General features: G+C 46.6%; 1 protein-coding gene across 3 annotated transcripts in view; it reads left to right on the top strand.

Moving 5' to 3' along the window:
- Positions 1 to 16,177, top strand: part of mTor (serine/threonine-protein kinase Tor) — a 388,261-nt gene that overhangs the window by 55,029 nt on the left and 317,055 nt on the right. For all 3 annotated transcript variants that reach the window (XM_072287059.1, XM_072287057.1, XM_072287058.1), the window contains exons 9-10: positions 1,322 to 1,440; positions 11,513 to 11,606. In XM_072287059.1, the coding sequence (XP_072143160.1) occupies positions 1,322 to 1,440; positions 11,513 to 11,606 (213 nt within the window). The remainder of the gene's footprint in view (positions 1 to 1,321; positions 1,441 to 11,512; positions 11,607 to 16,177) is intronic.

The following is a 16,177-nucleotide window of genomic DNA, read 5'->3' as shown; positions in this document are numbered from 1 at the left end:
CTTTTTTTTTTTTATTAAACTTAGACTAAAGCTGGACAAGTAGCATTTTCTTTCGTCTTATAACGCAATACAAATATCTTCTTAAAAACAAGAAGTTGAGTACTAGCGACAGAAATAAAATGAGGAGTGCCTTCGTCATTGGGCTAATACTTGAATGTCCCTGGTGAGCTGCAAATCGTGTCCCTGCATTTACCTCAATTTCTCGATTACTATATCTTCGCAATAATATTGACGCCTTAGGTGTCCTCGAGCATTGATCTATCACTTTAGCTTCACTTAATATTTGCCTTTGGTGTCCCTTTAACCATTTCAGGGTAGATCTTTTTCGCCATATGCGATCAACCAGGGTCTATTTTTTTTATTGCAGATTCCAATTCTTCTGAGGCATCTATTTCCAAAAAATTTTACCATAATTTTTCCGGGGTGACCGTTACGTGAGAAAAAAATATTTTGTGTTCGTATATATGTACTGTTTATTCATGAATAACAACAATAAGAAAAGAAAAGAAACTAATAAAAATAAAAAATTTGACGCATCGTTATACACGTCGTTCAAGGCGTAGAAAATGCGCGCACGAGAATATTTTGCAAGTCTCAAATGTTCATGCTCTTGCACTAATATTTACATCCATAGCGTAATCGAACTGCATAAGTGAGCGCACTAAAGAAAACTGTGTGGTTGTGTGTCCGTCAAAAAAGCAAAACGTGTGACAAACTTCCGCTAATCCTCATCTTATCGCCAACTAGTGGCAATTAGTTTTCGCGAGTCTCCAAAAAAGAAGAAAAAAGGAAACACATGCACGGCGGCATCCTTCCTATGTGCACCCCTGTGAGCACTAAACGAGCGAGAAACAGGCGATTGCCCTTTGAGCGATTAGTAGCAAGATAGCCATCAGTTTTGCGAGCGCAAGAAGCCGAAACCGCCTGCGGAACTAAACCCAAACCGCTGCCCACCCGCGCCTGCGTCAATGCGCGAGCGGTAGTATATAGATGCGCCGGAGCAAACTAGCTCTAAGACAAACTATGCAATGACAACCAAGAGAGAAGTGCGAGAAAAAATTCCCTGTATTCCCACATAGCGGCAGCACATGCTAGGAAAAAAAAAAGTTAGGGAATTGGCGCGCTTTTTAAACGTACAGACGGCACCATAAATATACAGCATTGACCATTTTGGACTTGTTTGCGGCGTCGTATATTTACGTCATTGACCCTGAAAGGGTTAAAGTTGTCAAAACAGAAAACTTGTTGTAGTATGTGTCTTAACGATCAGCTAGTAAAATGTTGTGTCTTGCAATAATTGGTATTGCTCTTGATATTTCAGGGCGAACACTGACGAGCTTTGTCAAGCATTGTGCAAACACGTACCTGACGAGTGAGCACAAAGAAATACGCCTGGAAGCAGTTCGCACGTGCTGCTGCCTCCTTTCACCAGCACTACAGGTAATGGCACATTTAGGCTTTGACAGCTTTGGATGCTGCAGTACCAAGGATTTTATTTTACTACCTATGTCAGGAGTCCGCTGTCCCTTATGGAATATTGCTTAAATTTAAAGTAAACATAGTAACACCTGTGGAACTGTCGGGCCATGAACTGTGTGGGGTATGCTCTGCGTACAGCTAGAGTTGTAGGCGGGCTCCGGATCTAGACAGACACAGTTGTTCCATGGTACTCTACTACCTGTAGCCTGAGTAATCGCAGCTACATCAGATTCGAATGAATAAGGCAACCAGATGGGGTCAATTCCAACAATCTTTATTGACACTAACAATAAGGGACACTGGCAGAGGGAAGTCCACTCTAATAAGTAATAAATAGGCTTGTCTCATTGCCTGGGATAGTCGGGCAAACAAGTTCATTCATGGGTTGCAGCAGGTTCTCCCGTGGTGGCGTGCCTTTATACCTTTTTACTTTTTGCGAGAGGAATGTCCTTTTGCCTGGTGTATACCTTTCCTCGTCTCATGAGCCCAATGGGGGGGGTACATGCATCGTGAGAGCGAAGGACAGTGGGAGGACGCGTAGTGCCTCTCTCCCATGTCTACGCCAGCTCTCCACACATCCTCAACATGTGAATGGGATGACATTAGTCATCATCATCAGCCTGGCTACGTCCACTGCAGGGCAAAGGCCTCTCCCATACTTCTCCAACTACCCCGGTCATGTGCTAATTGTGGCCATGTTGTCCCTGCGAAGTTCTTAATTTCATCAGTCCACCTAACTTTCTGCCACCCCCTGGTACGCTTCCCTTCTCTTGGAATACAGTCCGTAAGCCTTAATGACCTTCGGTTATCTTCCCTCCTCATTACCATGCCCTACCCATGCCCATTTATTTTTCTTGATTTCAGCTAAGATGTCATTAACTCGTGTTTGTTCCCTCACCCAATCTGCTCTCTTCTTATCCCTTAATGTTACATCCATCATTCTTCTTTCCATAGCTTGTTGCGTTGTCCTCAATTTAACTCTTTGAGGGTCGATTTTTTTCACCATATGCAACTGCGCAGGGTCGATTTTTTTGTATTGTAGATTCTAATTCTTCTTAGGGAGGTATTTAAAAAAAAAAGTTACCGTAATTTATCTAGGGTGACCGTAAAGTGAGAAAAAAATATTTTGCGTTGGTATATATGTACTCGTCATTCATGAATAACAACAATAAAAAAGGAAATAAACTTAGAAGAAATGAAAATTTGATGCATTGTTATAGTTCAAGGCTTTGAAAATGTGCACACGAGAATATTTCACAAGACTCAATGTTCCTGCTCTCACACTAATATGTATATCCATAGCGTAATCGAACTGAGTAGGTGCACGCACTCAAGAAAACTGTGTGGTTGTGTGCCCATCAAAAAAGCAAAACGTGTGACAAGCTTCCGCTAATCTTCATCTTATCGCCAACCAGGGGCAATTAGTTTTCGCGAGTCTCAAAAAAGAAAAGCAACGGAAACGCATGCACGGCGGCATCCTTCCTGTGCACACCCCCGTGAGCACTAAATGAGCGAGAAACAAGCGGTCACCCTTTGAGCGATTAGTAACGAGATAGCCATCAGTTTTGCAAGCGCAAGAAGCCGAAACTGCCCGCGGCACAAAGCCCAAGCCGCCGCCCTCCCACTCGCGTGCCAATATGCGAGCAGTACTATATAGACGCGCCGGAGCAAAGTAGCTCTAAAACAAACCGGGCAACGTGAAAGAAATTCCCTGTATTCCCACATAGTGGCAGCACGTGACAGAAAAGAAAAAGTTAGGAAATTGGCGCACTTTTCAAACATACAGACGGCGCTGTAAATATACGGCATCGACCATTTTAGAGTTCATTTGCGGCGCCGTATATTTACGACATTGACCCTCAAAGGGTTAAGTAGAACCCTTTTTGCAAGCCTCCAGGTTTCTGCCCCATAGGTGAGTGCTGGTAAGACACAGCTCTTATACACTTTTCTCTTGAGAGATAATGGCAACCTGCTGTTCATGATCTGAGAATGCCTGCCAAATGCACCCCAGCCCATTCTTCTGACTATTTCAGTCTCATGATCCGGATCCGCGGTCATTACCTGCCCTAAGTAGATGTATTCTCTTACCACTTCCAGTGCCTCGCTACCTATCATAAATGACTGTTCTCTTCCAAGACTGTTAAACATTACTTTAATTTTCTGCAGATTAATTTTTAGACCCACTCTTCTGCTTTGCCTGTCCAGGTCAATGAGCATGCATTGCAATTGGTCCCCTGAGTTTAGTTACTAAGCAAGGCAATATCATCAGTGAATCACAAGTTACTAAGGTATTCTCCATTAACTCTTATCCCCAATTCTTCCCAATCCAGGTCTCTGAATACCTCCTGTAAACGCGCTGTAAATAGCATAGGAGAGATCGTACTTCCCTGCCTGACGCCCTTCTTTATTGGAATTTTGTTGCTTTCTTTATGGAGGACTACGGTGGCTGTAGAGCCGCTATAGATATCTTTCAGTATTTTTACATACGGCTCGTCTACACCCTGATTCCGTAATGCCTGCATGACTGCTGAGGTTTCAACTGAATCAAACACTTTCTCGTAATCAATGAAAGCTATATATAATATATATTCCCATTTCTCTATCACCTGATTGATAGTGTGAATATGGTCTATTGTTGAGTAGCCTTTACTACTGTCTTCATGACTGTCTTGCTGTTTTTCACGCGCAGCGAGCTCCACTTGGAAACAACATCACCGGAAATGGTGTCCTAACCGGAAATTCGAAGTTTCATTTACTAGGCTGCATTGCCGTATGTGGTCTATTGTTGAGTAGCCTTTATGAAATCCTGCCTGGTCCTTTGGTAGATAGAAGTCTAAAGTGTTCCTGATTCTATTTGCGATTACCTTAGTAAATACTTTGTAGGCAATGTACAGTAAGCCATTTGTTCTATAATTTTTCAAGTCATTGGCATCCCCTTTCTTATGGATTAAGGTTATGTTTCCATTCTTCCAAGATTCCGGTACGCTTGAGGTCATGAAGCATGTTCCTCGGGGTAATGATGCATGAGGATTGTTCTAGACCAATCTGCCCACGATTCTTCAACAAATCTGCTGTTACCTGAAACTCCCCAGCTGCCTTCCCCCTTTGCATAGCTCCCAAGGCTATGCAAAGTATGACATTAGTACACAGGAGGAAATAGGCACATGTGCGCCGCACATCTGATATAACTTAAAGGGACACTAAAGTGAAAAATGATTTCTTCTGCATCAGTAAATTACCTTTCTACAACACCAAAAGCACCACTCTTACAACAATAAGACGTTTGGTAAGCCAAAAAAAGCGCAAGAACGAAATATGGGTGGCGACACTTACTCAAGTTCCCGCACCTGGGGGCTGTGACGTCTTGGCTTTTGATGGCGCCTTCTAGGGCCTACTAATTATATACAGCGGTACAGATTGACTACATTGTGTTCTAAAGGAACCAAATATTAAACATGGCAAGTTTCGGGAACCTTTACTCAGCCAACACGGCCCAAATGCGAGAACATACTTTGGAATCCCTGACATCACATTGACGTACCAGCGCTGGGGTTTCGGCGCGAAATTCCAATACTGATACTTGGACCTTCATTTTCTCATGTAATAATCAAGTTATTTTTTTGAAATGACTGCCTTCAGGGTTCTCAAACAATGCTTCATTAGTTTAAACTGTGTGGAGTTCTCAAACCTGCTCTTGGGACAAAGGAACGACAACACAGTAGTGCAAACAATCACAAGGGCATTTATTGCACCTTTCATAGATCAATGCCTGCTAGCCGAGTTGCTATCCACAAAACATGCCGTTGGGCGCGCGACAAATCTAGAAGTCCGACTCACCGTGACCGGATAACGAGCGAATATGTTCGCCCCATGCTGGATCCCAATGCCTGGTCGTTCGCGTGTACGGTCACGCGAACGGTGGCGCATTCGAAGCCGGCCACGCAAGACGGTCTCGCAGAAGCATGGATCGGTGCACGCGCGGGACGTCCGCCACGCTCGCCGACCCGCCGCCCAAGAGAGCCCCTTATATTTCCCGCAACCCTAAGTAACCCTGCCGTGAGGCGGCAGTAGCAGCGCAACACTCGCGCCATCTCGCGCACTGCGCCTCAACCACTCCGACCGCCGTGGGCGCCAGGCCACGCGGTGAAGCCGCACTGTAGAAGACAGGAGCTATGCGGGAAAACAAGATATCAGGGGATGCGTGGGAGTCACGCATCCCCACAACTGATTTACTGTTTCCCTTTAGTGTCCCTTTAAAAACAGGGATGTCTGCTTTTTCCAAAGGTAACGGTCACATGCATGTGATGCTAAATATGCTTGTTGTCAGATGACCAAGTTTAAACAGCATTATACTTGAGTGAGATTGTTTTATATCGTTATAAAAATGCCCCTTCCTTTTAAAACCCATAGCAGCACCCTTGCCTTCTTTAGTAAAGAAGATGCTGCTTCTGGCTACCATGTGCAAAGGTATGCTGACAAAAATCATTAGAGGTGCACAAACACAATGAAATTCTGATTTAAAGTCTCTTAATTTAAATTGATGGATAATTCAGACTGCTCTGTCGGTCCCGGCAGAGTCCTTCCTAATTAAACCTACTGCGAATTTGAACTCCAAAAGCCACACAACGGTTATTTCGAACAAGATCTCTCATTTCGATGGACCATTTTTCGGGCACACCCGAGCCAAAGGCGAAGATTTGATGCATTGCTAGCTACACTAGTGTGTGTGCCGTAAAATGACAAGGAAAGATGCTTGGGGAGCCGAGACCAAACCGGAGCTAACAGAGCAAGCACCCGCTCATTTTCCATCTGGCTTAAAAGAAGCAAGAAGGAGCGCCTGGCTCGTGCTTTATCACGTTACCGCACACGTTAATCACGGTAATGTTCACAGTAGAGGCTTGTCACAATGCTCAGAACTCTCGTGTGCTTGCTATGATGTCGGAGCTTACCAAACCAGCCAGTTCGACATTTTCTCGGAAATCCCACGCGGCATCTGTCATGGTTTAAGGTAAGGAAACTGCCACTGGGTGCATTCCTCTTGTGTTTGTGACAAAAGGTGCAGCAATCGACACACATAGTTCGAGGCTATTCTACACCCTCATTTGCTGCTTTGGTGCCAGTCTTAATTCGGCTAGTAGTCTTAGACTTTGCCAATAAAACAATGGAAGAGTAATTCAATATTACAGCAGTGGTGTCGCGCTCTCACACCTGACTTCATTCCAGCTGAAGTCACTGGCAAACTACGCTGACCCAAACCCGCTGAAGTCCTGATGAACTTCTGTGTGTGAGCTATTCTCGAAAAGGTGACCCATGCCTATCAGCACATCAGCATAGTGGCCCTGTGAGGGCACCAAGCCAACGCGAAGTGGCATAGAGTCACAGGCACGGGACGGTAGGCAACGGTGTGTGGCGGAGAGGGAGAACATGTAAGGCATGTGTGCGCGGTTGGCATGCGGGGAGCGTGCAATAACGAACTGAGTAAGGAAGTAATCGGCGCAGCAAGCCGTGTGCAGTGCGGCGGGACGGAATGCATACTGCATGTGTGTGCGTGCACCAAGGATTTCCCAAAATAAAGAACTTGACAAATGGGGGCTCGTCCGACCAGACCTAACATGGAGGACCAAGAATCGTCTAGTGCCACCCAGCCAGTTACATTGCCTCTCCTGCCTTCTTTGATCGTCCAAGATCTTTTGGCTTCGACCTCTAGGACCACAATGGAAAGGGAGAGACTCGCAGCTGATATAGCACAAATTCTGCGCACCACTCCGCTCAACGACATGGTTAGGCCTGACAAGACAACTGGCATGGCTAGGCCCGACAAAACAACCGGCACGGGTCCAGCACTCAACATCATAGGTGTGCCCGTCCCACTGCCGAAATTCAGTAGATACCAGGACTGTCACTCACCGCAAGTCTTTTTGGAGAAGTACATAGAGTACTGCAATATTGCGGGGATCAACCCTGATTGCCATTCGCAGTTGCTTCCAGCAGCATTGGAGGGGTCAGCCAAACAATGGTGGCGCTTGTCAGTTGCGCACGCCGACAGGCAGTCCATAGTGTCCGAATTTCCGGCGGAGTTACCACCGTTGACTACAGGTTTAATCTAAAAGCAGAGCTAGATCACCATGCTCAGCATCTGCCAGAAAACCTCAAGCAGTTTATTCACGTATAGTAGAGCCTGTTTCAGATGCCGAAAAGGTGGAATGTGTGCGGAGACAAATGCGTCCAACATTCCAAGACCTAACAGCCAGCATGAGCTTCGCAAACCTGCAAGAAATGACAAAGGCGGCCGTCCCTATCATGGAATGCGCTTAACATCGCCTGCGCTACCCACCGCTGCCACCACCGCGTATTGCACAAAGAGCAGCTGATTTGGCCTTTGTTATTCATCTCCGCACACCACTGCAAGCCCAACCAAACCCTCCCGGCCAAGCAACGAGAGTGGCAGCAGTTTCGGCTTCTGAGTGTCCGCAGTCAACAACGCTTCACGCTGGAGCCCAGAAGTGGAACCCCTCACCTGTGCCATTCGCACGCGTGCCGAACACTCGGGGCAACTACGCTTCCGCGCCGCAACAACACGGGAAAGCGCCTCAGAACTTCGGGTTTCAAGCGACGCAAAGTATCCCGCGAATCGAGTCGCCAAACCGCAGTATCACGTGCTGGTGCTGTGGTGGTTTTGGCCACATTGCACATCAATGCGCTACTGATAGACCATGCAGCCAACCCCTTTGTTTTCACTGCAGTTACCCAGGACACCTGCACGCAGATTGCCCAGGAAATGGATGAGCGTAGCCACTTCTCTTGCAGATGGCTATGCAACGTCTCTGCAAGTGCTCGCAACAGCCGGAAATCAAGAACCACTGCTTCAACTGTTGATTGGTCACAGTGTCCTTTATGCACTCATGGACACTGGGGCAAGCGTGAGCTTAAGAGGTAGCCATGTCATCTCAGCGGTCAAGTGCACAGGAGCCACCTTCAGGCAAGAAGCACGAATCCCGAGGCTCGCTCAGGGCTGGTCTCAAACTGCACAATCGATTCGCTGTCATATTCGTTGGCAAGGCAGGTCCAGGAAGCAGCGTTTTCTTCTTTTTCCAGAGCTGAGTCACGATGTTGTCCTTGGGCGGGATTTTCTTGACCTGGCAGGTATTTCTCTCCGCATGGGCCTTGGTGGATGGTCACTGCACTCTGAATCGTATGGGCTCGTCAAATTTAAAAAGGCACCGAAGCGGCCATGTGCGTCGGATGCTGGACACCGACCCTTGACAGTCTGTAAGACAGCGTTGCAATGCAATAAACAAGGTCAAAAGCCTGATGAAAATGTGGCCAGCTCTCTAGAGGCACTTTTTGCAGATGTGCAGGATGTATGCCACAATACCACTGAAAGTGGCGAGTGTAGTCTAGAGAACCTTCAGGAAGACCAGAAGCAGAAACTTAATAACATCCTTGCAGACCGTATCAATATTTTTACCACTCTGCCAGGTTGTACGTCCCTGGTGGTTCACAATATAGACACAGGCAGCCACTCACCAGTTAGATGCAAGCTGCGCCCGGCTAACAGCCAAAAGAGAGAAATTCTTGATGGGTGTGTGCAAGATTTGCTGGACCAAGACCTCATTGAGCCCTGCTTCAGTTCCTGGGCCAGTTTTCCTGTATTAGTAAAGAAAAAAACGAGGATATCGCCTTGCGGTCGACTACAGACCCTTAAATGCACTCACAACTGTGCCAGTATATCCCATGCCCCGCACAGACTGGGTACTGGCTCAGCTCGTCCGTGCTAGGTAGTTCACAAGCCACAACCTTGCTCAGAGCTCCTTTCAAGTGTTGGTTGCTCCCAAAGATGTACCGAAGACTGCGTTCCTGTGGCATAGAGAAGTGTGCAGACATGCGAAACTGAGCAGACATCATGCAGAGTGGGACATTAGGTGTTAAGATTACAAGGGTTCAAGTGTACCATAAGGCATTGTAAGGGACAGGCCAACATCCCAGCGGATGCACTAAGCAGGTGCCCCATCCCTGCTGCCTTAAGTGGGCATTTAGGCTTTTTTTAAACTTGGAGACGTGTGAAGAGCTGGTTCACATGGCTCGTTATCCACTCCAATATCTCCCGTTAAGTGCCAGGCTTTCAAACCTCACCGGTAGAAGCCAAAAGGACTGATGGACAGTTCATGGGCCACCCACCCAATGCGGCAGCTAAGTGTAGACCTTATTGAGCCACTGCCCACAACCCCTCGGTGCCACAAGTACATCCTGGTGGTGCTGGACAAGTTCGCGAAGTTTGTGCAGCTTTTCCCATTACATGCGCGTGCCTCCAAATTGATCATCAATAAAATGATCGATATTTTTTGCCTGCATGTTGTGCCTAGCTCCATCTCTAGCAACAGTGGAAAACCATTCATAAGCAAACTGTGGAAAGGCATTCTTCAGCACTGGGGAATCAAGGAGAGCCACACAGTCCCATACAGACCAGCAGGGCAGACTGTGGAACGCCATAACGCAATGGTTAAACAATGCCTAGTGGGCTACTGCACTTCTTACAGGGACTGGGACAAAAGGCTGCCCAAAGTGGCATTTGCAATGCGCACATCTGAAAGTGTAGTTACTGGCATTACGCCTGCCTTCCTGTGCTGTACAGTTAACCTGTACAGCACGGTTAACCAACCAGGCCCTGTCCCCTTGTGCTTGCGCTTACCCGAATACCGGACTCGCGAAACGCTATTGTGATAGTAATCCTCAGATTCAAAGTAACGGCCGCAAACGTGTAAATCGTGGTGCCGATCGGAGAGCAACAGTCCGATGCGCTGGAGCCACTCCGCTCGTCTGCTGCCTTGCAGAGGGACATGATGTCGCAGCTTGACATATTGCCAGTCGCTACATTTGCAGCCCACAACACAGCAAAGGTGAATCATGGTGCTCGCGAAAGGACTTAGACCGACACTGATCACGGAGCTCTCGTCAAAACGAAGCACATTTTAACACAAACAGACGCTGTGTGCCGAAAGTGCTTAAGTGTACTGAGAAATTGTTCTTGTGCATTCTCTTTCTGTGACTCTCTCTTTATAGAAACAAATTAGCTCACATTCGAACTATTATGAACAGCATTTGTTCACCATAAAGTTGGAAAAATTATTGATGACGCTGCGATCAGCAGCGATGTACATTTTTAAAACCTTATAATAAATTACACGCTTTTTTATGGAGCACTTAGATGCATCAATTAATGATCAGAAGGACCTACTGTAACGACTTAGTACGGTTGTAGAATATCGTCCAAGTCGTTTCAGGGTTCCTTTAATTTTCCCACGCACACTGTCTCAGGTCACAGAACAAGCACCAACAAGCCTAATAACTTTACCTGCAAGCCTTCAGAGCTTTAGAAAGACCTTAACACTTTTGTTGGTTTTAAACGTCCCCTCGACTTTGGAGTTTTTTTCATCTTACCACCTTCCTTTTTGGAGCCCCCCCTGCGGCATGCCTCATAAACAGATTGTGGTTTTGGCATGTAAAAGCCTAGAATTCAATTAATTCTTCTAGCTAGGCTGTACGTTCTGTCTTCCTGACGGCTTTCACTGCCTGTCGTGTGGCATTCAGCCGGTTTTCTTCTTCTAGCTAGGCAGCGTCCATATGGATCAGTGCACAGTATAGCATGGTGTAGTGGGGTGTGCTATTGCAAACATGCACGACATCCATTTTAAGATTGTGGCCACTATCATCTCCAACTAATCTACTTTGCTGGTTGCCATTTCATGCTTACATCCACTCTCGATTATGGCAGAGCCAGCAAGTTTTTGTTTTCATTGTTGTCTTTAACCCTCCTTCAAAGCTTGCTAACTGGGGTATTTTTAACATTTAGAAACACTAGTGGATGTTGTGAAAGAGGACAGGAACTCCACTAAAAATTTGTGTAGTGCTTTACTGTGGCTGGTGTGTTTATCTGCTGGCTTATATTATCAGGTTACCAGCTTTTATTATAAATCAATAAGTCACCTGCTGCACTAGTGTTCACTCTGCAGAATTTGCACCTGTTTGCTTACAGAACATGAAAGCAACTGGGAAGTACAGCCCCTCCCTCATGGATGACGTTCAGAGAGTGCTTGGCAAACTATTACTGGCTGGTGTGACTGACACTGGTAATCTCATGGCTATGATTTTCATGGTTCGATGTGTTTGCAGTTTCAGCTAGGATAACCTTGTTTCACTTGCCAATCATGAGCGTTGTAGTTTATGTAGGGTGTGTTCAGCTGAGGACTGAGTAAAGCGGGTCCCGACTATTTTTAGTTTTCAGTGAAATTTATTATGAAGGGGACAAATGTCTCTGAAGAAGGGAACCAACCTTCATTTAGCAAAACTTAGCACAGATTTTTAAAAAAAGCTTCTTATTTCACTATGTTGGAAAAGAGAATTTTAAGAACTTGCAGATTTTACAAATTCGAAGGCCTATCGCTCTAAAATTAATGCATTGTTCCCTACCAAAACTTTCTCTATAAATCTACATTATTAGTACTATTATTGGCCCACGGGAAATTAAATTTATCTCACCCACAGTATGTTATTGAAAAATTGCTATACTTTAGTTTTTAAGCAACTAGCCACTCTGGCTGACCCTGGAATCAGTGCTTATTTTTGGGTCACTTTAGCTAAGGTGTTCAAGCTAAAAAGCGTTCCTGGCAAATCTTCAAAAGATTTCTCGCAAACTAAAGAAAAAAGTATGCAACTGTACCACATACAGTCGCCGACCGTTTATTCGGACCTCACGGGGACTGCGGAAATGTCCGAATAAACAGGTGTCCGAAAAAGCAGATTAAGAAAAAAAAAATGAAAACCTTTATTTCCACGCACTTATTCGGGCTCGGCAGTAGGCTTGAAGAAATCGTGAGTGCGCCGTTGCACGCTGTCCCGTTTACGCGCAATCAGATAAGCCTGAATCTCGGAGAGGGTCGTACGGTCACTATAGGCGGCTGAAAGCACAGTCACTGCTTGTGCACGCTCCGCATGCGACGGCAGCGTAGCACATGGTGCGTCATCTTCCGACTCGGAGTCATCGTCCGGCGGAGCAGCAGAAACCTGACGATCGATCTCGCCGTCGTCGAGTTCTGCGCATGTCAGTACAGCAGTGTCAGCACTTGTGAAACTGTCAAATGAGACGGTGTCCGGAATCACAATGCAACCACTGCGCAGGTCTCGGCAGAATATTTTCCGCGTCAGTAGGGAGCACATCGGAAGGCGACAAATCTTAGGCCTCCTGGCACCCGCTTGCCGGCATTCCCCAGCGCAGTCTGCGCGGGCACTGTCGGCGCCATTAGACACTTGACGCGATGTTTCCGTACGCCACGTTGGATCACCGAAACCTTGACACAGCACACAACGCAAACACCACCGTGCCGACACCAGTCGCACGAACGAAAAACGTGCTACTCGCAGCGTCGTGCGCGAAAGAAAGAAATCAGTTGCTGGATTGTCTTGACATGGCCTACTAAGCTGAAACCAGAACTACTGTACGACCACTCTATCGAACCAGGCAGAAACGATGATGATGAGTGGGGATTTCCAGTAGCGCCACTTCGTGGGGCAGCAAGGAGGCTCCGTTCAAAACAAAAATGGCGTTCAGCAAGTCGAACTATGCGCCGCGGTCAGAGTTGGTGCATGATGCCCTCAAACGAGTTGGCTCAAGAAGTGTCCGAAAAATCAGACGAGGGGTTGCAGGGCGTCCGAACTTTCGGCAGTTGTTATACATTATGGTCTATGGGGAGAATGGCGGTGCCGCGAAGCTGACCGAATAATCGGGCATGTCCGAATTTTTGGAGTCCGGAAAATCGGTCGGCGACTGTATTTGATTTGTTCGCACACAGTTGATTCGTGCTCGCACACATTGATGACGACGCTCCTACGATTCTTCATACTGACGCTAGTAGTATCGGCCTTGGTGCAGTGCTTGTACAGCGGCAGGACGGCACCGAAAGAGTGATTGCTTACACCAGCAGGACGCTATCAAGGACGGAGGCTAACTATTCCACTACAGAAAAAGAATGCCTTGCACTAGTGTGGGCCGTCCTGAAATTTCGGCCATATTTGTATGGTCGGTGTTTCACCGTTGTCAGTGATCATCACGCACTTTGCTGGCTGGCTAATTTAAAAGATCCAGCTGGTCGGCTTGCGCGCTGGAGTCTTCGGCTCCAAGAGTTCGACTTAACGGTTGTCTACAAATCAGGGAAACGACACACCGACGCCGACTGCCTTTCTCAGTCTCCTGCTGAGACTGCAGTGCACGACGATGATGACACAGCTTTTCTAGGCGTGGTAGATAGTGTCGCCGTTTCACGCCACCAATGCGAGGACGCAGAACTGGTTCCTCTTTTCGATTACTTGGAGGGAAAAATAAAGCAGCGTGCCGAGGTTATTCGCGAGAGGGCTGCCTTCGTTTTGCTTGCGCCACGGCGTTCTCTATAAAAAGAACTTTTCACCTAGTGGCAGCAGCTACTTACTCGTCATTCCCGCATCTCTTCGCGACGAAGTCCTACATGCCTGTCACAACGAGCCGACCGCTGGTCATTTGGGTTACACCCGCACATTGGCACGAATTAGGCTAAAGTACTATTGGCCAAGACTTGCGTCGATCGTGAAACGTTACATACAGACATGCCTGGATTGCCAGCGCCGCAAAGCCCTACCCGGCAAGCCAGCTGGACTGCTGCATCCTGTCCAGATACCGGAAATGCCGTTTGAACAAATTGGCATGGACCTTTTAGGTCCATTTCCACTGTCTACTGCTGGAAAGAGATGGATAGTCGTCGTCACAGATTACATTACTCGATACGCCGAAACAGGTGCTATCCAACGTGGAACAGCAGCCGAAGCAGCGCGATTTTTTATCGAAGGCGTCGTCCTAAGGCACGGCGCTCCCGCAGTGGTCATAACAGACAGAGGATCTGCGTTCACGGCTGCGCTTCTGGACACCGTTTTGCGACTAAGTGGTACCACTCACCGAAAGGCCACGGCTTATCGTCCCCAAACCAATGGGCTGACAGAATGTTTGAATAAGACTTTGGCAGACATGATGAGTATGTACATCGAAGTCGACCACAAGAACTGGGACGAGATTTTGCCATACGTTACATTTGCGTATAATACGGCGCGCCAAGAGACAACACGCGTGACGCCTTTCAACCTCGTTTACGGCCGGGAAATGACAACAATGTTGGACGCAATGCTGCCACACGAGTGCGGTGACGACGAGGCTGGTGCCGAGGAGTTTACACAACGCGCAGAGGAAGCCAGGCAGCTTGCGCGTTTCCGAATCCAAGAAGAATAGAAATACGATGCCCGACACTACAATCTTCGGCACAGACCCGTCACATACAACGTCGGTGACCAGGTGTGGGTCTGGACTCCGATTCGTCGGCGGGGGCTGTCTGAGTAGCTCCTGCGAAGATACTTCGGCCCGTATACAGTTCTGCGCCGCATCAGCGATGTGAATTATGAAGTTGTCCCCGACAGCCATAACTGCTCCAAACGCCGGCGGCATCTGCCCGAGGTTGTGCACGTGCTTCGTATGAAGCCATACTTTTGCTCATGACCTCAACTTTGCACCGTCCGTGCACAGCCTGCGGACGGTGGTGCATCGGGACGATGCCTCCTTTTCAAAGGAGGGGCAAATGCCACATCCTCTATGGTCGCCGCGGGTATGTGCCAGGCGATGAAAATGATGCTGAAGTAGCGCGCGGGTAGAAAAACAGAGACGACGACGACGTCGTGTTGACTGCGCTGATAAAGTGCTTTTACACGTCCTCGACACCGGCTTTCCCGTCTCCTACTAGGCTGTGACAATATAATCACAAAAATGCCAAAATTGCAAGACTAACGGAAATTGGAACTGTTTAGAGAAAGTCTAAAAATATAATCACCGTCGATCTTTATTAAAATTTTATCAAAATTAAATTTTAAACATCTCTAAACAGTTCCAATTTTCACTATTCCTGCAATTCTGGCATTTTTAAGATTTTATAACAAAATAATTATGTGGTGTAGTTGCAAACTTATTTCTTTAGTTTGCGAGAAATCTTTTGAAGATTTGTCAGAAATACTTTTCAGCTTCATTGCCTTAGCTAAAATGGTACCCCTATAAAAAACTTATTTTTGGGGTCAGCTAGGGGTAGTTGCTCAAAAACTTAAGCATGGCAATTTTTCAAAAACATACTGTGGGTGACATAAATTAAATTTTTTTCTGGGCCAATAATAGTGCTAGTAATGTAGATTTGCCAAGAAAATTTTGGTGGGGCACGATGCATTAATTTTAGAGTGATAGGCCTTCAAGTTAGTAAAATCTGCAAATCGTTAAAACGCTCTTATCCACCTTTACTGAAATTAATTTTTTGAAGAAATCCGTACTAAGTTTTACAAAATCAAGGTTGATTCCTTTCTACAGAAACATTTTTCTACTTCATATAAACATTTCAGTCAGGACCCCCCTTAGTCCGTCCTTATCTGAACACGCCATGTAATCATTTTACGTATCATGCCTCATTGTGCAGCATGCAATTATTTCTTAATCTGGTGAGGTTTTTTTTTAAATGACAATATTACTTGAAGACGTATAGTATTATGCTGTGGCTTCTGACCAGTCATGTGTGGTTCTACATTTTGCTGGGACACTTTCTGGCCTGCATTGAGACTGCACAGTAAGAACGAATTAATTCCAAACGAA

This window comes from Dermacentor andersoni, chromosome 3 (genome assembly GCF_023375885.2).
Source record: "Dermacentor andersoni chromosome 3, qqDerAnde1_hic_scaffold, whole genome shotgun sequence".
NCBI lineage: Eukaryota > Metazoa > Arthropoda > Arachnida > Ixodida > Ixodidae > Dermacentor > Dermacentor andersoni.
The sequence above is the reverse complement of the archived record's forward strand: the minus strand, read 5'-3'. Positions and strand labels throughout refer to the sequence as shown.